This window comes from Pan troglodytes, chromosome 11, assembly GCF_028858775.2.
Source record: "Pan troglodytes isolate AG18354 chromosome 11, NHGRI_mPanTro3-v2.0_pri, whole genome shotgun sequence".
NCBI classification, from domain to species: domain Eukaryota; kingdom Metazoa; phylum Chordata; class Mammalia; order Primates; family Hominidae; genus Pan; species Pan troglodytes.
In genome coordinates this window covers 63,637,596-63,659,264 of record NC_072409.2, presented here as the reverse complement: position 1 = coordinate 63,659,264, position 21,669 = coordinate 63,637,596, and the positions used below count along the sequence as shown (strand labels likewise).

The 21,669-nt window shown below is 34.4% G+C and overlaps 1 protein-coding gene across 1 annotated transcript; it reads right to left on the bottom strand.

Annotated features, from left to right (window-relative positions):
• Positions 1-1,412: 1,412 nt before the first annotated feature.
• On the bottom strand, positions 1,413-19,917 carry ANXA1 (annexin A1). The gene is given in 13 exon segments (NM_001098567.1): positions 1,413-1,755; positions 2,652-2,774; positions 4,251-4,309; positions 5,612-5,707; positions 6,591-6,684; positions 8,268-8,324; positions 8,939-9,018; positions 10,910-11,000; positions 11,427-11,540; positions 12,380-12,474; positions 13,000-13,108; positions 13,202-13,281; positions 19,860-19,917. Coding segments are annotated over 12 exon segments (1,041 nt in total). The 5' UTR covers positions 13,268-13,281; positions 19,860-19,917; the 3' UTR covers positions 1,413-1,698.
• Between the last annotated feature and the right edge of the window lie 1,752 nt (positions 19,918-21,669).

The following is a 21,669-nucleotide window of genomic DNA, read 5'->3' as shown; positions in this document are numbered from 1 at the left end:
GCTCTCTTTGAAATAAAGAGCTTAACTAAATTGATATCTATCATCTATTCATAGAGAATGAGAAATTGCAAGGTTTTATATTTTCATTAAATATAAATATCAAAAATTAAAGAAAGACCAACACAAATATGTCCAATTGTTTTTGACAAAAGTGCAAAAGCAAGTTAACAAAGGGCAGCCTTTTCAACCAACAACAAATGGTGCAGGTGCAATTGGACATTGATAACGATGCCAACAGAAAAAGAACCACAACCTAAGTCTCTCCTTTTATAAAAAATCAACTCAAAATGGATCACAAATTTACATGTAAAATGTAAAATCATAAAATTTTTAGCAAAAAACATGAACAATTCTTAAGGCCAAGGGTTAGATAAAGAGCTTGTAGACATGACATCAAAAGTACAACTATAAAAGAAAAATAAATAATAAATTGGATCTCATTAAAATTGAAAATTTTTACTTTGTAAAAGAAGCTGCTAAGATGATGAAAAGACAAGCTGTAGACTACCACAAAATATTTGCAAACCACGTATCTGATGAAGGACTAATATCTAGAATGTATGAAGAATTTTCAAGATTCAACAATAAATAAAAAATAAGCGGCTGGGCACAGTGGCTCATGCTTGTAATCCCAGCACTTTGAGAGGCCATGGCGGGTGGATCGCCTGAGGTCAGGAGTTAAGGCCAGCCTGGCCGACATGGCAAAACCCCATTTCTACTAAAAATACAAAAAAAAAATTAGCTGGGTGTGGTGGTGGGTGCCTGTAATCCCAGCTACTCGGGAGGCTGAGGCAGGAGAATCACTTGAACCTGGGAGGTGGAGGTTGCAGTGAGCCGAGATCACGCCAATGCACTCCAGCCTGGGCAACAAAGCAAGGCTCTGTTTCAAAATAAATAAATAAAATAAATAAATAAATAAATAAATAAATAATAAGCAATGCTAAAAATACAAAATAGTGACAACTTCAAATGCTGGCAAGGATGTGGAGAAACTGAACCACTGTTAGATTTATGGTGGTAAAGTGGAATAGTATTACCAGTCTGGAAAACAATTTGGCAGTTTCTTAGAAAAAGTAAACGTAAAATTACCATGAAACAAACATGAGAACTTTTTACAAGTATTGCCATTTCATCTTTATACTAGTTAATGAAATATAGAATATATCAAATTGTTATAATGCTAGTGCAATAAATTTATTATACAGAGACACAATCTCAATAGTCTGTACACATACGATAAAATGTAGTATCCCTTTTCAAAAGCTATAAGTATTTTCTTCAATTCAGAATGTGAACTCTATTTCATTAAATAATTATAATCTAGAATTCAGGCTTGTATCCCTTAATGTCAAATTAAACCACTGAATTACACATAAAAGAAAGTCAAAATAGAAGAGTCAATGACACACCAATTGTCTTGTGACGTCATTTTATTTTCAGCTACATAGACATCTTTCTCATGTATTGTTACTAGAACAACTTGTATAGGGTTTTATGGTTTGGGGAAAACATTTTTAAAAAATGGACTTATCTCTATTATACAGAGTTATAATATAAAAATGATTTAAAGGCTATATTTTTCAGCATGTAGGTAGCTACACTGTAATCCTGTTGAAGAAACTTTCCTATTTAAGCTTATAGGATGAAAATATATAATTAAAGTCTTCTGATCATAGCTTGAGACCATCAAGGGAATGTTTAGTTTCCTCCACAAAGAGCCACCAGGATTTTTTCATAATCTCCTTTGGTTTCATCCTGTTGATTCAAAAAAAGGTATACTTAATGTTAGTCGAAACCATAATTCTCTATTTTTTTTTACTTATAGAAGAATTATTTTTAGACTTAGCTGTAGATGAGATTACACATTACCATTCACTTAATTAAACAATATGTACAACAGATAACTGATTTTTTATCATTGCATAAAAAAGCAATAGCCTTCAAGACTGAGATTACAAACTTTTCTGAATTAATTATGTTTTATATTAGTGCCATTATTTTCTATGAATGAAATATCACACAAAATTAAATCAGTATAACACAATATAATCTCATATCTTATGTGAGGAGATACCTGATTCACTCACCAGAAGAAGAGAAACATATAGTGCCTATAATTTTCTCACGTTTTCTGGGTAGATTTTAGTTATCCAATATGACTAATTAATTAAATTTAAATCGTTATCTACCTTTCAGTAAGTCCAAAACCCTTGACTGTTCTTTGTCTTATTTTTTAACATTCTTATGAGACAACTTGAACATAAATTTTAAACATTTTACATGTGATAAAATTAAGATAAATATTTTGAATAAGGAGTTTCTAATCCTCTGACAAATATTAATGGCAAAATAAACCATAATGTCTATCTACCCTAGGGGGAGCACTAGAATATTTTGCTTGCTGAATTTATGCACGGGAAACTAAATGTTTCCATGACTTTAGTTGAAAAATGTACCTAGTATTTCAGTAGAGAACTCACTAGTAGATTTTACCAGTGAAAGTTCAATTTACTCATGAAGTATACACCATAATACATTAAATTAATCTTACATATTAAATTTATAGATACAATAAGTCAACTCTTCTCTTTGAAGATCTTGCAAAAAGAAATTTCATTTATTGGGATGGCATTAGAGGGATCACAACATACCAGGATGGCTTGGCAAAGGGAGATACCATACATCTTCTGATAGAATGCTTTGATATCATTCATGTCAATTTCAGAACGGGAAACCATAATCCTGATCAATGCCTTATGGCGAGTTCCAACACCCTGGCCAAAACAAATGAGGGTAAGTGTCTCTTATATTCAGAAAATACTCTCATTAAAGAACATGAATTTTAAAGTGAAGCCTTCTTACTCTTCCATATAATTTCTATAGAAAAACTAGCTATACACACACACACACACACACACACCCCTTACACGAATGGTAATGAAATGAAAATAAATAATCCTCTACATTAGCAGTAGGTATAGAGAGCTGTCACAACTTCCTAACTCATCTCTCACTATCCGGTCTCTACACTGTCCAATAATTACAAAAAAAGGGAACTTCTAAACTGCAAATTTAATAATCTAGTCTATCTATTTAAAACACTGTCAGTGATCTTCTGTTGCTCTTAGGATAGAATCTAATCAAGGCTTACGATATCCTGCCTAATTCTTTTTCAAGGCTTACAATATCCTGCCTAATTCTACCATCTCTTCCAGTGTGCACCATCACTCTATACTTACTGTCTTGAGAAGGTTCTGTTACCTTTTGCCTTCAAGCATGTGTGTGGGTTACTTCCTCCTCTTGGACCACCCTTGCTTTATCCCCATCTCTTCCACTCTTGCCCTCATCTGGCTCATTTCTATTTAAACTTCAGGTCTTAGTTTAGCTGACAGCAATGCTACCTGGATTTCCAAAGTCTGGAGTATATGTCCCACTTTTCTCTTCCACGGCACCAGGTATTCATCATTACCCAGTGAAATATCACACTAGACTATCGCAGAAAGGGGGCAGCAACTATGCTAACCACTACAGAGCAGTACCTAGCATGTCCATCATTTCATATTATTCAAATTATTCATATATATTCAAAATATTCCTTCATATTATTCAAATAGTTAGATCTTTCTCTCTTTCTCTGTCTCTGAAAACCTCTTTATTTTGGAGCTGCAAAGAAAAAAATGAAGATAACTTCATAACTATTCATTTGTGGGCTCAGAATGCCAGTATAGAAGAGGTACCTTGTATAATACCATGCATGTCAGACAGTAAAGTTAAAGTGACATAGTTGATCTCAAATACATCATTCTACATCCTTAATCATAGAATGACATTTCAAAAGTTTCAACTATTAATCTGTGGCATAAAAGACAGAATAATAAAAACAACAAATCAGACTCATAAAGTGGGAGATTATAAAACTCACAACCTTAGAGGAAGTAGGCCACTAAAATTACACATTAAAAAAGAAAGTATATCACCCTTCCCGTGGTGACACATGTTTTAAGCAAATCACAAGTGAGCCGTAAATCACTTACAGGCTCACTTTACAATCTCATCTGTAAAAAAAGGCACCGAATCTAACAGAAGTTTATTCTGAGAAGGTAGTGTATTACCTCTTCCATCAAATAGAACAATGATTCTCATTAATGGGAAGATATTAAATGTGAGGTTTTCAAACAACATGAGGTTTTCTGTTCTTTCTACAAATAATTCTTCCTCTAAGCAGGACATGTAAGTAGAATGGTACATACTTTCATGGCTTGATGAAGCTTCTCTGCAAAGAAAGCTGGTTTGCTTGTGGCGCACTTCACTGTTAGAGAAGAAAATTTTAGTTGATGTATTTACCATGAAAAAATGAAATATCCATATGAAAGAAACAGGAAATACAGAATTTTGCCAACAGTGTTCTATCCCTCATCATCATTCTTCACCTCTCATCTCCCAATATAGGGCAGTTAACTTCTGAGAAGGTATTTGTGACTCTCTAGATGGTGGTTTTGAATATTCTTTTCCCTGACGATCAATTTTTTTATTACTTAAATACATCTCAAGAGCAACTTCAGTAGTTTGCGCTATCCAACATATGTTCTCCTTGGGAGTGGAGAAGCCACTAGGTGTTCAAGCCTATATAAATACTTTATTTATGTTACTATAAGAACATTTAAAAAGAACACCCTATGAACAACAGACACTGCAGACTACTAGAGAGGGCAGGGAGAGAGGGGGCATGGGTCAAAAAACTACTTATTGGGTACTATGCTCACTACCTGAGTGCAGTACACTCATGGAACAAACGTGCACATGTACCTCTGTGTCTAAAGTAAGAGATGCACAAACAAATAAGTAAAAATAAATGAATAAATGAATAAAAAACTCTGGGATAGGATGAGCTTAAATATAAAACAGAACCCAAATAATACTAGCACATTCCAGTTCATAGTGTTCTTCATCTTGTCGAGATCTATGGACCAACAGCATTGGCATCAATGGGGAGCTTGTTAGAAAAGCAGAATCTAAGCTCCACCCCAGACCTGGGGAATCAGAATCTGCATTTTAACAAGCTTTCCAGGGGATTCAAGTGCATAGTCATGAATGAGAAACACTGCTTGAGAACATAGGTTCCCCAACCCCGATGGTTGTCTGAATAACCTGGGAGATCTTTAAAAAGTACCGATTTTTAGAGGCCAACTCAGACCCACTGAATCAGACTCTCCTGGACCTGCCCAAGATTGTACAATTAACAAGCAGTAGACCAGGACTTGAAGTTACATTTATACAGATGTTACATTTATTCCAGATCCCATGCTCTCAGTGACCATTCTGAATTGCCTCTGTGGTGTGCCCAGCCTGGTACATTGTTTGATATAAGTAGGTGCTCAATAAGTATAGTCTATCTCTCTCTATTTTTGAAAAGGGGAATAATATCTATTGTTATTAAGGTTATAGTACTTTGCCAATCTTTTACGTTGCTTCAATTGAAACAGATGCACTACTTCTGATTATTTTTTGTTTTCTTTTATTGGTTTTGTTTCTGTTGTTGTTGTTAAGTATAGGATAGCATTGAAAGTACAATTTCTAGTTAGAAAACTCTTTCAACTGCTGGACTACATACCGATAGCTGTGAGGCATTTCTCAATGTCACCTTTCAACTCCAGGTCCAGAACTTTGTTCATGTCATGCTTACTGTACTTGGTGTATTTCTGAAACACTGAATATTAAATTCAAACTAAGATACATGCAAAACATCCTTTTCTTCAGAAAGCTTTAGCAAAATCAAGGCAACTGACTCAAAGAATTTTTTAGAATAACAACTTTGGCTACACCTTTTAAAGCAATATACCCAATTAATCATAACGTGAATACTTCATCCTCTCCTAGGAATGTAACTTACCTGGCCATTTTGGTATTCCTATATATTTTGGCAAAATGTTTGCAAATGTTGACAGTTATTAGAAACGGCATGTGATTGACAACTATAGCACTTCCTACAGCAGTTCTAAGAGCCATAGCAAATGGATCTTCCCTTATATAAAGACCTGTGCACTAAATTTCTCTTACATTTAACAGTAGAAATCAGTATACTATTATAAGATGGTGAACTTTGGTAATTGTCATAACTTTTCCATTGCCTTCACTTCCAAGAGGCCCAGAGCTAAATCTCGCACTCAAAGGCCAGGACTTTTTCTGAGTTTTGTCTTGTTGTTGTTTTTCCAAAGCACCTACATATTTCTTTCTTCATTTAGCTCTGAGGGTTTTTTGTTTTTTTTTGTTTTTCTTCATTCTAATTTCATTTGTTCTGTTATGCATGTCTTTTCCCACACATATTCCAAATCTTTTAGGGGAGTAAAAGCAGTGAAAATAACAAAATTATGTTCCACATGCCCAAGTCACAAAATGTATTAAATATTATAAAGTAGCGGCTGTACAAAATTGGACAAATTGACAAATAACAATGGGTCAGGAACACTATATCTGTTTGATACAGGAGTGATATTGAAAAAGGGTTCTGTTTTTACTTTCTCTTATTTGTCATCAAAAAAGAAAATTGCATCTTCCATAAACAGATTCCAGAAAAAGAAATTTATTGTTACCTCTGCGAAGTTGTGGATAGCTTCTGGTGGTAAGGATGGTATTGAACACGTTTACGTCTGTCCCCTTTCTCCTTTCTCCTGCTTCATACAAGGCCTGTCAAGAAACACAAAAGTAAACACTTCACTATCTGTTGAAATGATATCTGCACAATAATGTTAGACCTTGTCAAAGATTATATAGGCAATCGCTTTGTGCCCAATACAATCAGAGTAGTCAACAATAAGATTGCAAGTTCTTTAAAGATAGGGACCTTATTTTGTTTGTCAAATATCTTCCACAGTTTCTCTCAAGGTGCCTTGTAAACACTAGAGTCTGAATATATGTTTGCAGAATAAATGTTTGCTGAACTAAATTGCTTTAAGATTATGCTCTATAGTAAGACAACTCCAAGGGGATCTCTAAAGATTTTTTACTCTGTGTTGTTCAAAGTAATTATCAGCAAATGTTACTTATAAATCAATAATTCAACCGTAACCTGGACCTTGCATTTTGATGTTAGAATTTCTGTATTCAAATTCTGACTCTGCAATTTCAAAGCTGTATAATCTTAGACAAATAGATCAACCTTACTAAATGACAGATTTTTTTCTTTTATATATGAAAAATATAATCCCTGCCCTATTGTCACAAGCGGTCTTTATTAACTTTGAAATGTTGACTACCATCATTCTCTTGGGTCACACTAATCCATGTAGCCTCCATAAATATATATTAAGAACCCTGATAGTCTTAAAATGGAAAGCAAATTCAGAAATGTCAAAAGCAAATAAGAATTTTTTATTATGGGCAATTATTCAAATGCTAACTCTTGTTCCTTAATATGCTTGAACAATTTCTATTAAAATGATAAAACCTTCAATGTATGTAAAAATTATTTTGCATTTTTCAAGCAAATTGATCTGATATGTATGCATTTGTTGAACAAAAAGTTCATGAGTGCCTATTATGTACATGATAATGTACTGGTATAGCAGAAGTGGATGGGGGTGCACAAAGAAATCTCTATCCTTAGTGAAGCACTGTAATGAATTCTCTAGAGAATACTGTTCCATGAGAAGGCATAATGCAAATATTAGTTGTTTGTTTGTTTTAAATGGAAATTCCAGGCTTTAAAATGATATGATTTTTCTTATGTTGCCAGTGGTTTGGCATATAAATAATCAGCAATGTCACTGAAACTAAATAAAACAATATGTTAGAAAGCATATATTATTATAATTTATCCTATACTCTTGTTATATCATTGCAGGAATATTTTGACAATATAAATTGACATCTATAAACCATTCCAAAGTTCTCTGTTAAAAATAACATTAAATATGCTTACTCTTTCCATTGCACATAATAAAAAAATTACATTTCCCCTTCTTATACCTAGTACAACGAAAGGTCAGAGTTTTTTTTAACAAACAATTCTTGGGAATGACAAATCAAATTTGTATTGTCCTTCTTCAGTTCTCTCTGGTTTTACGAATAATGAGAGATATTGAAAACTTACAAAGACTACTTTTTTGTGTGTGGGGGCTACAGAAAGACATGCCTCATTCAGGAAATGAACATTAAGAAGCCATTGGTCTCTCAGAAGATCTTAGATTTGCTTTCACAGGGGATCATGTGGTAGCCCCACTTAAGGTAGGAAGATGAACTGCAGCAGTATTTTGTAAGCACTTCCTTACCCTGGCATCTGAATCAGCCAAGTCTTCATTCACACCAAAGTCCTCAGATCGGTCACCCTGAAAGAAATCCCATTCTATTGTAAGCTCTTCTCTAGCATGTATTTGCATGATTTACTTAATTATCTTAAACTCAGATAAATAATATTTTTTGAGAAAAAGGTATTCTATTACTCATTTCTAGAAGGAGCTCAGATCCAAGATTTTACTTGCGATGGTTTTAGATGTTCTTCCCCTCCAAACCTCATGTTGAAATTTGATCCCCAGTGTTAAAGGTGGGGCCTAGAGGGAGGTATTTGGGTCCTGGGGCTGATCTCTCATGAAGAGATTAATGCCATCACTGGGAATGAGTTCTTGCTCATGAGAACCACGAGAGCTGGTTGTTAACGAGGCTGGCACCTCCCCATTCTCTCTCTTGCTTCCTTTCTTGCCATGTGGTCTCTGCACACACCAGCTCCCTTTCCTCTTCTGTCAGGAGTGGAAGCAGCCTGAGGCTCTCACCAGACATAGATACCCAAACTTGAATTTGTTAGCCATCAGAATCCTGAGCCAAATAAACCTTTTTACCTTTAAAAATTACCTAGCCTCAGATATTCCCTTATAGCAACACAAAATGGACTAAGAAATTAGTCTTTATAAAACAAGAGGCATTTCCTAAAGTATCTGAGTTGTACCTTAGCAAGAGAAAGCAAAGCGTTCCGAAAATCTCCAGATGTGTCTGAGGTTATGTCTTTGGCCAGATCTCTCTTCAGTTCTGAGAAAAAAGAAAAATAGGTTTTATAGTAAACCAGTGATGAATAATAATAAGAATATCTGACATCTCTAAGTTGGTTGAAAATTCACAGTGCCACAGTGTTCAATGACTTATGGAACATGTTGCAAAATATTATCATTTTTAAATAAGAAGAGAAAAATTAAAGCAGGTAAATTTTTGGATCACTGAGTTTATTTCACATGAAGCAATGGGAGCAATTTAGATAATACTGTGATTGAAAACTCACAGTCACAAAGCTTTTGTTAAGAATAAATTGTACAGGTATACATTAGTAATTAATTCTGAAATACAACATGGCAGAATTTAAGCAATAGAATGAATAAAATAATTGTTTAAAAGAACAAAATGAGGTACTTGCTTGAATGCAAATTATTTATTTAGTTTAAAAAGTATAAATGTCTTATAAGTAATGCAGTTTGATGATTTATGTGAGTGTAAACACTTCTGCTTAACTACGTAAAATAATACTGTAATAGGAAAAAATAATTGAATTTATAATTGATTAGTGCTATGGTTTTCATATTGTTTGTTTGGCCCTGCCAAGTCTCATGTTGCAATTTATTCTCCACTGTTGAAGGTGGGGCCTGTTGGGAGATGTTTGGATGATGGGGGCAGATCCCTCATGAATGGCTCGGAGTGAGTTCTCATTCATAGTTTCTTTAAGAACTGGCTGTTGAAAAGAGCCTGGCACCTCCTTTTCTCTCTCTCCCTCTCTGCACACATCTGCTTCTGTCTGCTTTCTGCCATGAGTAGAAGTAGTATGAGGCCCTCATCAAAAGCAGACACTGGTCCCATACTACTTGTACAGTACTTCCTTTCTTTTTACATTACTTGGTCTCAGATATTTCTTTATAGCAACACAAACGGACTAAAACAACTTGAAACTGGGCAATGTAATAAACTATCACTGGCCTATATCTTGGCCATATGAAAAATATATAAACACTTATTTTTATAAACTATGTTTTATCAAACAAAAATAATCATCATTATTATTATCACTGACACATGGATCTAACATAAACATTGGTAATTAAATAAGAATTGCAGAAAATGAGGTTTAAAAGCTTCCTTATTTTTATTCTTTTATTAAATTCCTCTGAAAATGATATGCAAAAGCTATTGTATTCTCCATGCTTGGTATGAGAATCAAGCAGAAAGATCTTCTATATGCCATATATTGCATTGGGAAAGCCAAAAAGCCAGCAGCTCAGGGAAATGAGAGTAGGAAAATGGTAAGAGACTCGCAATTACCCTCTTTTCAGTGTTGAGCACATCATTTAAATGAGATGCTTCACTGGAGAGATAAAATAAGCTAAGACTAGTCTTTTATTCTGTGAATTTAACTAGAGATAAAGTGAGTCGCTTATGTTCATAACGATAAAGTTAAGGTTTCCAACAGAGAATTATAAGCACCTAATTCTTTACTTTTTCAAGGACAAATGAAGAACATTTTGTTAGGAGATTTTTTTGTTATTATATATTCTTTTCAAAAAAAATGACCTTGGGACATTTTTATAAAATACATTCCAGAATAATAGAAAAGTGTTTTTCAGAAATTTTTAAAAATTCAATGCTCTGAATTGAGGTTTCCATTATAATTGTATGTGGCCATTTATCCTAGAGGAACATTTTCTATTAAAACGCAAGCTTGATGTGGATTGGGACACCATCTCCCTTGTCAGCAACCTAGCAACTCAAGCGTTGCCTGGTAACAGCATTTAATAGACATGTGCCAAACAATAAAGAAACATTTTGATATGTGGAGATTCCAAAGCTGCCATAATTACCATACACAGTCAATTTTAAGAAAGTATATTAGATTTCCTTTTCAAATAAGGCATTTGGACTGTTGGACATTACAACTTACCCTCTCTGTAGACCCTGTTAATGTCTCTGATTTCTTTGTTAGTTCTTGATGCCAAAATCTCAATTAGAGTATCTTCATCAGTTCCAAGGCCCTAAATTTGAAGAGAAGAAAAGGATAAATGTAGAAAAAAATCTTCATGCAAGAGGATCAATGAGTTTTTGGTGTTCCAAAATTTGTTTGACTCTGTCATTTAGTAAATTTCACCCACAACATTTAATAATTACAATAAGCTCTATTACATTGCTCTAAAACAAAACAAGTTGATCATCAATATTTTGGGTAAAAATAAAAATGCAAATATATGACTCATATAGTGACATGACATGGAAGGTGTTAGTGCCAACATTTATGTTTTCATTTACATATTAATTCCTTCATTGAGGTATTAATTTATTTATTCTTCAAACTCCCACTGATTGACAGGTACTATACTAGGTTTTGAAAATAACATAAGCATAAGTGACTTGCCCAATACATCCTCGTGAGGAAAGGAGTTTGCTTAAATTGGGCGATTTACCTTCATGGCAGCACGAAGTTCATCAGCATCAAATTGTGCTGGAGTTTTTAGCAGAGCTAAAACAACCTCCTCAAGGTGACCTGTAAGGGCTTTCTTCAGTGTTTCATCCAGGGGCTACAAAAAAAAAGATTAGAATCAGGACTTCCAATAAGTAACATGCTAGGTTAAAAAATGTGATATTACCTGACTTTAGGTCATCGTACAACTCATCCCTAAACCCAACCATCTTTTAGAGCTTCTTCCCTTCACATACAAAGTGTACCAAATATTTTGAAACATTATCTTACTCTTCCAGATCTAGAGGGATTAGAATAAAATTTACTGAATTCATCAATAACTTCTTAAAGCATAGGGTTAGTAATCTTATATACAGGGGAGAAATCACAAAGATCAAAACACAGAGGACTGTGTGCTAACAGAAAACAGAAGTAAAATTACTTTTAAAATAATATATTCATGTTTCCAATCTTTGAGGTTTGTACTTCTCAAATAACAAGCAGTATAATCAGATATTGAAATTATATAGTTTTCTAATTTCATTGCTTTAGAAAACTACTCATATTGGGTATAAAAGACATAAGGCTTATTTTTAAAGTAGAATTATATATAAAATTTAGGCATTAAACAGTTCAGTTTAAATATTAGTACATTTCAATCAGACCATATTCTTTATTGACAGCAGCAATCTCGATGTTTACGTTCAAATTAAAAATTTGTCCCCAGAGCACCACGTCTGCAAACAATATACACCAAGATGACTAATGTATAAAAATAGGAAATTTGATAAAATTGATTAAATTGCAACAAAGTGGATAAACACTGCAATCCCAATCATAGATGTAATGAGAAAACAGTGGTTAGAACCTTAAAGAACTAGGTAACTGTGCTTCCGAATCCATGGTTAAGTATAACTATGCTGAAATTAAATATCTAAATTTACCACTCTAACTTACCTTTCCTGTTTCCTGGAGATATGCTGCTTTGATCTGTTGACGCTGTGCATTGTTTCGCTTAGTTAGAATGTCAATGATGGTTGCTTCATCCACACCTGGAAATAAAGGGCCAACAGCCTTTAACATCAATTTTCTTCATCATCAATTGACATAAAATAATTCATTATCGAGATGCTCCAAAAGAACTTCTTAACAAATTAAGAAATATAAATTATATATCAGCCTAAAAAATCGATGCTATACTACATATCAAGGAAGCACTTGGGAGAATGACATTTCATTCGAGTGAGAAAGGAAGAGACAATTAACTTTTCCTGGCCCTCAGTGTTGCAGTGTTTGATACTAGTTGCAACTCTATATGTGAACAGAGGTTTTAATTTCAGCATGGAATTTCTGCTAGAAATGAGCCAGTAATATCTGCTGTAACAATAGAGATTCCACTGATTTGAACACAATTTCCTCAGTGTTAAGTAAATAATTACATCTTCGTTTGGCAAATAAATGTTTTTATCTTCAAAATGAAACAGATTCTTTCCATTGCACATGTCTGTTTTTTGACAGTCATTCAAATAGCCGTTCTGAAATGTCCAGGAGGGAACTGTTTTGAGGAAACACGTTACCTTTAACCATTATGGCCTTGTGCAAGGCAGCGACATCCGAGGATGGATTGAAGGTAGGATAGGGGCTCACCGCTGATCCGGGACCACCTTTGGATGACTTCACAGTTTGCTAAGAATGAGACAGAAATAAATTAATGTCCATTTACTTATATTCGTTTTTATTTCAATATTGTAATCATAATTTTATTATCACTCTACTTACAACATATTCCTGCTCTTCATTTTCAATAAACCAGGCCTGCTTGAGGAATTCTGATACCATTGCCATTTTTGAAAAAGTGTCTGGAAAGAAAACAGTTAGATGCTTTTACAAAACAAATGCACCACACACAACCTCTCCTTCCTCACCTCTTACATACATAAGAGTTAGCATTAGAGAGTAGCCTTGCGCTTACTTTCCAGGATCAATTACACTTAGGAGCATAACAAAATGTAAGACGTAATTTTTTTTAAAGGAAGCTTTTATACTTAAAATGAAACCATACCCTCCTCTCTGAAATTGAACTCTTTCTTGGCATATTCAGTTCTAAACTTTAGAGATCAGACAACTACTACAAGTAAGCACACAGGCTGAAGAGAGGAGTTTGTGGTTCACTACATTGTTCTAAATTTATAGACCACCCACCATATGCCAAGCACTAAGAGTACAAAAACATTGAAATATCATCTTAAGTACCCTCAGGACTTAAAGCTAGTGTGTGCTCTCCATAGGAAAACATAAAGGCTAAAGAAACTTCTTAGAGTAGGCCCTGGCTGACCCAAGCCTCTCTTGAAATGAGTCAAGATTAACCTGGCAGAAAAGTTAAAGAAGAAGCTTGTCATATTTGGGAAGCAGAAGAAAGTTTGCTGGAGCGAGAAATGTTGGCAGAAGCTGAAACAAGAAGCTTCAATGTGTCCACAAAGCTTTGGGAAAACATTAATGGGTTTCTTTTTGTTTGTTTGTTTTTTTAAAGCAGCATGGTTTCATTTATGTTTCCGAAAGACCATTCATCCTTTATCATGGAGAATGGCTAACAGATAGACAAGATGGAGGATTAGAACACTATTTAGTAGACCATTAGACCATCTATGTGGAATTAATGAGAGCCTGTACAAAAGTAATGGCTAGATGAAAAGCTTAATGATTGCTTTTTTTTTTTTTTTTTTTTTTTTTGAGATGGAGTCTTGCTCTGTCGCCCAGGCTGGAGTGCAGTGGTGCGATCTCGACTCATTGCAACCTCCGTCTCCTGGGTTCAAGCAATTCTCCTGCCTCAGCCTCCTGAGTAGCTGGGATTACAGGCACCAGCCACCACGCCCAGCTAATTTTTGTATTTTTAGTAGAGACAGGTTTTCACCATGTTGGCTAGACTGATTTTGAACTCATGACCCCAAGTGATCTGCCCGCCTCGGCCTCCCAAAGTGCTGGAATTACAGGTGTGAGCTACCACTCCCAGCCAATGATTACATTTATAAGGTAAAATAACTTGTGCCAATCTGTACAAGTGAATTCAGATTTAAAATTTTAATTGTAAAAAGATATCGAGGTGATATTTCTCCCTGAATAATTTAGTTTCCTTTTCTATTTCTTGATATAAAAGTACTCAGCATTGAAGTAATTGCTATCTTCACATTTCTTCCTATTTGAGCTGTCTAAATAGTAGTCCTACATATTTTCCCACCCAACACAAAAAACCCAGAAAAGAATTATTTTATACTGGATTTTTTTGTTGTAGCAGGAAGCCTAGAGGTGCAATTGTAACATGCATGTTCTTTTGGCAGACTCTATCTTAAAGGAAATTTCTTGAATTGCTATCATGACTTGGCAATATTTTTATTTAATGAGACATATATTTTTAAGATCTTAAGTATATTGAAAATTAATGTGTTCTCTGTTTTGGCCACACACACACAAAATGCCATCACAGATTCTTTTAGTCTGGGGATGTTTTTCAGAGGCCTTGCTCAAGGTCTACACTGATCTGTCTATCTACACCATTCTGTTTCACCCCTCTAGAGACTACTCTCATGAATGTTTGTGAGAGAGGTTGGGAGGATAATCTTGGCAGTTTTAAATTCTTGATATGAAGATAAATGACTTATGAGGCATAAACTGATTCCATAAACTGATTCCTCAACAGCATGTTCAGACAAACTCTTTCCATTTTCACCTGCTAAAAAGTAACTGGAGTTGCAAGTAATAACACTGAATGCATGAAGAAAATAATATCCAAAGCAGAAATCATCCCCACTTAATTCACATGGGATTGCTCTTATCACTATTCTGTCATCTGTGAGAAGAACCAATACTGTTTCCATTCATTTAAAGCAGCCTGTTTCCTAAATATAATTGATAGACTTAAAATTGCTTCCTGATAAAGTAACAACCCGCAATTTTGCACAAGGTTTTAGTTCCCATTACAGTCTAGTTTGATGCAATTGCGGTTGCCACATGGAGTTTCATATTCCAACTTCTTAATTTGCACACCCAATACTTTAAAAGCAATTCTAGCAGCTTCAGGCACTCAAAATTTCCATTTTCATCATTTCATCCAAGCCTTTGATAAGGAAGAATCATCAAAATGAGTGTTAAAATTCGTCACTTGGCAAAGTACTACTCCATCACTTATAAAAACATGTTTTTATTATTTATTTATTTTATTTATTTATTATTTATTTATATATTATTTATTATTATTATTAATATTCCATTCTTTTCAATTAGCAAATAAAAACTTCAAAAGAAAGCAAAAGAAAGACTAAAGATATTGTCCAGTCTAATATTAAAGGTGTCTCTGACAACTTCAAAATAAACGTTATAAAAACTTTACTGTACTAGTTTTTTTTTTACTTCTAAGAAATACTTGAATAATGTCCATTTAAAAAAAAAAACCAGAGAAAGCCCAGGAAAAGGTATATTAATTACATAACACAAGATAACAAAAATAAGTTGTTTAAGTCACTTATTTGAAAGAGAGAGCATCCCTAGAGGAGACAGCTTTGTGATTTGTATCTTCTAAGTTCCTACATTCTAGCCTGAAGTATTTGGATAGACTAAAAGCATAATCTAGGAAAGAAAAGCAACCAATAGAGAATTTTCTTCAAGAAATCAATTAGAGAAAAACAGAATCTGAATTCAACCAAATTCACCACTAGCTCTTAGCAAAGATTAAAGACAGGAGCATCAAGGCAGGATATAAGAAATTGCTCTAAAGGAAACAGATTTTATCACATACAGCTGGTTAAGGGCTCAAAGCCAACTGCATGTATTAACTGAACTTCTGAATAATTATAATACAACTAACAAATACCAAATATATATTTTTTTATATATTGGCCAAATTCTATCCTTAAGCCATTCTGACTCTTCAATACCTACACTCTGCATGAAAACCTGCCTAAGCCAATGAGTTCATGAAAGGTTTTCTTTTTTCTATCTTTTTGTTTGTAGTGTATAAAGCTTGCAATAGATTTTAAAGAGCCTGTTCTATCAACTTATAGATTTCAACTAACTCAATACAGATTTCAACTAACCAAAGATAAGCTCTAAAACTAAGTTTATTTCAGTACTTAGCATGAGCTCATTGACGGTGAAATTGGCCATTTATACATAGGCAAATCTATAAGGAAATTAACAATATTTCACATTTCTTCTAATTAATGGTCTTTTTGTGAACATGCACTGCCTACTAATGTCAGCTTATCTATGATTTGAATGTATAGCTTTCTAAAGAGTAGCAACTTTTTTGCATATTTATGTGTCCTAAGAGAGACCCCCCCCTTCATTTTTCCATCTCTCAGCCTCATGAAAGGCTACCTCTAGAATTTGTGACAGAGGAAGCTGAGTTTTGTGGTTGATTGTATCTTCCTGGTTACAATCTAGAACTATCAGAGTTTTGCAATGATAGTAACAGCAATGACTAACCCTTGCTTGGAATAATAGCCTTTAATCATTATCCTCAGTTTCTATCTGGGAAAACGGAGTGCTATTTTCAAGCAGTCTTCCTGCTAGTAGTGGCAAGAATGGAGACATAAATCCATCCCTTTTGATTCCAAAGTGTTATATATTTTGGCTGTGCATGGTGGCTCACACCTGTAATCCCAGCAATTTAGGAGGCCAAGGTGGGCAGATTACTTGAGGCCAGGAGTTCAAGACCAGCCTGGCCAGCATGGCGAAACCCCGTCTCTACCAAAAGTACAAAAATCAGCCAGGCATGGTGGTGTGCACCTGTAGTCCCATCTACTCAGAAGGCTGAGGCAGGAGAATCACTTGAACCCAGGAAGAGGCGGAGGCTGCAGTGAGCCGAGATTGTACCACTACACTCCATCCTGGGCGACATAACAAGACTCTGTCGGGAAGAAAGAAATAAAAAGAAAAGAAAAGAAAAAAGAAAAGAAAGAGAAGGGAGGGAGGGAATTAGTGACCAAAAAGAAAATGACATGATCAGTGCTCTTTTAATCACTCACACCTGAGAATCAAATTCATTAACAATCAACTTGTGCAGACCGTAGCAGGTTTCACCCCAGCCTTAGGGAGTTTATTTTTAAATGCACGGCCTTGTGCATAGTTTTTACTCGAATATGTATTTCACAAGTCCTTCCCACACCTTCCCTGGTGAGAGAAAGCAATTAAGACTACACAATGGCATGACTTACAGAAAGCAATTTATGAAAGGTAGCCTCACTAATGTTTTGCTTCCAGGCTTTTCGATAGGGTGTTCTTCTTGCCTGGAATGCTTGTTCCTCCTCCACATTCACTTCCCTTTGCCTAACTAATTGCTACTTCTAAGTGACTCATCAGCATTGATCTCATCACGTTCTTCAGAAACCCTTCATTAGTTCCTCAGCACTGGATTCGGTGACCTTCCATGCTCTCCCAAAGCATCCTGACTTCACCCCTACACCAGCCCCACCATTCTGTATTATCACTTTCCATTGGCTTGTTTATATTCCCCAGGAGCAGGCCATGAGGCCTGTGCTAACATACAAATAATAATATTCATTATGTATATACTTCCAATCCCTAGCAAAATGCCTGGAATTTAGGATGTTAATAAGTATTATTGAATGAATATCATGTATCATTACTAATATTTTAAAAAACATATCTACACTAATTTAACGAACATTTTCTACCCACAACTATAGGATATAAAATACAAATTGAAGTATACTGGTTCTTGATTATCTGGCGATCTGACCTCAAGAAAAACATTTAGCTTCTCCAGAGGGTCTTCGTTTATAAAATAAGAATGTTGAAGTAATTATCATCTAAGATCCATTTACAGCTCTGAAGTGACAATCTTAAATATTACTTCAAGTAGATGAAGATGAAGAAAATTAGCATAATGAAGGAAGGCATTATATAAATTGGATTGTTCTGAGCTTCCTGATGAAATTCTGTCCAATTTTAAAGGAAAAGGAAATAGTTGACTTCAAAAAACTGTTTATAGTTTATCATTGAAAAATAATAGGTCCACTGGTTTACCTCTGATTTGAAATGTCATAAATTAATAGGTCTAGAGAGAGCTAACGTCATATTCAGAAATCAACCTTTGCAGACCTTCTGGTTGAAAAAGTATTTAATAAGCATGAAACTCTGGCTGGTTCCTTAATAATATTATTATTAACTATTTTGTCAACATCTGTTAAATGTTGGCTATGTGCTGGATGTGGTTGAGCCTGGAGCTAGGGTGTTACTGTCACTTTTGGGGAAGAGGCCATTTCAGAATTATGAAACCAACATATTACCACATTTGAGTCATTTGCAATGTGCATTCTCTTACAGCTACCAAAATACTCCTGTGGAAAGAGGGCAACATTGCTTTCTCAAAGTTTTTACAATCTTTTAGATATAACCAAGGCAAGAAAAATTCCATCCTTGTTAATTAGCTAGCAGTGAACATAAGAAATCAGAACATTTAATAAACATTTAAAATGAACGAACAGAAAAATTCTTGAAGGAACATGTTTAAGAAAAAAATAGCCAGATACATGATTTGTAATCTCACTTTTACAAATATATCCAACACTAGTAAATACTCTTCTTTAGTTTTGCTTTGTGCTTTTCTAAGGAGCTTTATGGCCATTAGCTCATGCAACAATCAAGTGGAATAGCTGTTGGAGGGCCTCACTGACATTCCCCTAGGATAATGTATCTGACGCTACCCAGAAAGTATTTCCCTTCTTCTTAGGTTTTCCAGCCAGCACTTGAAAAGACTGTATATGACACAGAGCCTACAAGAAGAGGAATGTGGCCACACCCTCTTTAAATGAAAAAAGTAATAAGCGGACCTTCTTATTTTAAATAGCATAAGCAAATATAACATATATTTTTAAATGTTTATTACAAAGAGCATGATTAGCACTTTGAGGTCTGAATCTATCTTGTTTTCCTTACAAAAGAAGAAAATAAATTATGAAAGTCCTACTATTTTGAAACAGTTCCCTGCAGCCCACTCCTATCACTTTTGTTCTTGCCCCCAAAAAGCAGCCCCCATCACGATTTCTCTGTAAAACACACAGCTCTTGGGAAGAAATATTTCAAGGGGAAGGAAAGGAAAAACACATTCTTTTAAGGCTACCAGAGGGAAAGCACATTCTTCCCTTCTTTCTCATGGTAACTCTCCAAGAGTACAATGAGCCAGTATTAAGCAAACTTATCTTATTTTTACTTGTATTTGTTAACTAAGTAGAATAAAATATTGTAATTTGCCATTCCTAAAATATAAATATCCAATGTAATTCTACAGAAAGATTTATGAATGACTTATCATGTTAAATGCAACTAACCATAAATCCTGTAGAAGCAGTAACATTTAACATAGTGATGAGAAAAGTTTTCAAAACAACCAAAACTAACTAAAAGGAAAACCAAGACTTACCTTTATCTCTACCTTCTTGCAAAGAACTAAAGAGAAATTCTTCTCTGAAGATTTCACACTGGCAGTGGAGACTTGGGCTTCTGATTTTATAGGATTTTAAAGGAAGCCACACCTAGCAACCAGAAGTTAGTAATTGGCTGTCTTCTGTTTGAAGTACATGGCTCAGCTATGTCCAAAAACAAAGTGAAACAAGTCTTGCAAAACTACTCACTAAACCAATTCAACTGGCATTACAAAGGAAAAGAAACGGAAGGGCTGATTTTTCCCCCCTCTTTATTTTGCACTTTTATTTCCAGATGGGATATTTATTTTGCACTTTTATTTTCAGAGTATACATCTGCCCCAATCCTAATACCAGTGATTGGCACACTTTTGTAGTTAAATAGGTTGTAGACTAAAAAGTATGTTACCTTCAAAACTAAACAAACAAACAAACAAAATATTACATTTGAATTCCACCTCCGTCACTTATTATTCTGTGACTTTAGGGACATACTTAATTTTTCTGAACCTGTTTTCACTTTTGTTTTGCTGTCTTTTTCCCTCGCTTTTTGTGGAGAATGGGGTCTCGTTATATTGCCCAGGCAGGTCTCAAACTCCTGGGCTCAGGCTATCCTCCCGTCTCTGTCTCTCTAAGAGTTGGAATCACAAGCGTGAGCCACCATGCCTAGCTGTTTTTACTTTTGTATATAGGAGCATTATCTAAGTTGTCTACCCACTAGAATTCTTGTGACAATGGAGAAATAACATATATTTGTAAATTTTAACATTACACAGTGCCGAATAATTTTCTATTTATATTTTTCTTGCCTTAAAAAATAAACGACTTTTGTTCTTAGATATAGCTTGTTGTTATAAATAAGAAATAGAGAAGTAATAAAGTTCCAGATTGGCTCAAAATTTTGAACAAAGGTAATGCCAAAAATTTGATCATTATGACATTCAATAAAAGCATTGACATCAGAAGGCCTATCTACATTAATTCTTTTAAATAGAGTCAGTTACATAGAACTATATATATAAACTGTAATATAGATCAGTTATATATACATTTTGATACACATAGATCTTTGACATTGTAGACTAGTTGAACACCAAAACAAGGAACTAGACCTATAAAATGAAAGGATTAATGGAGCAGCAACTATTACAGAACACATTCCATAAGAAATTTCCCACCCGATGAAGGAAAATTGGTTCTGGTAACTTCCATAGTGGTTCATTTTCATTCTTCTTGAAACCCTACAAAGTATTATATGATGTTTCCATTAAAGTGCACAAGTGTAAAATCTCACAGCATTATGGCTCAATTTATGCTGCATTTAGTGGTTTGTTCTTTTTCCTCTTTTCCTCATAGATATTTCACGTAAAAAACATGAAGTTTAGGAAGTTAATGAAAATACTTTCTAAAGATTGGCAGTATTTTATAATACATTCTAAGTGCTCGATGCCAATATCAATGAAGTCAACATATCCTGAAGTAGGACGATCATCTAATCTAAATATTTAAGAAAATGTCAATATATGATTTTACTATCATATGCGTAAGTTGAAAATTAATTAGTTATCTGCTAACAAGTTAAGTTAATTGATATTATTGCAAATTGATCTTGACAGATGTAGACTAACTTTCTAGTACCATATTTATGTCATCAGGTGAGAAGGAATAAGATGATTATACAAAATCTGGTTTTCTTTTTTTCTTTAATTTGCGTTTGTATTCCTAAGTCTGGTAATGGAACTATTGGAACATTCCTGCACAGTGATGCTCTTGTGAAATGAAGAAAAAAGTCCACTTACTTTTTATAAA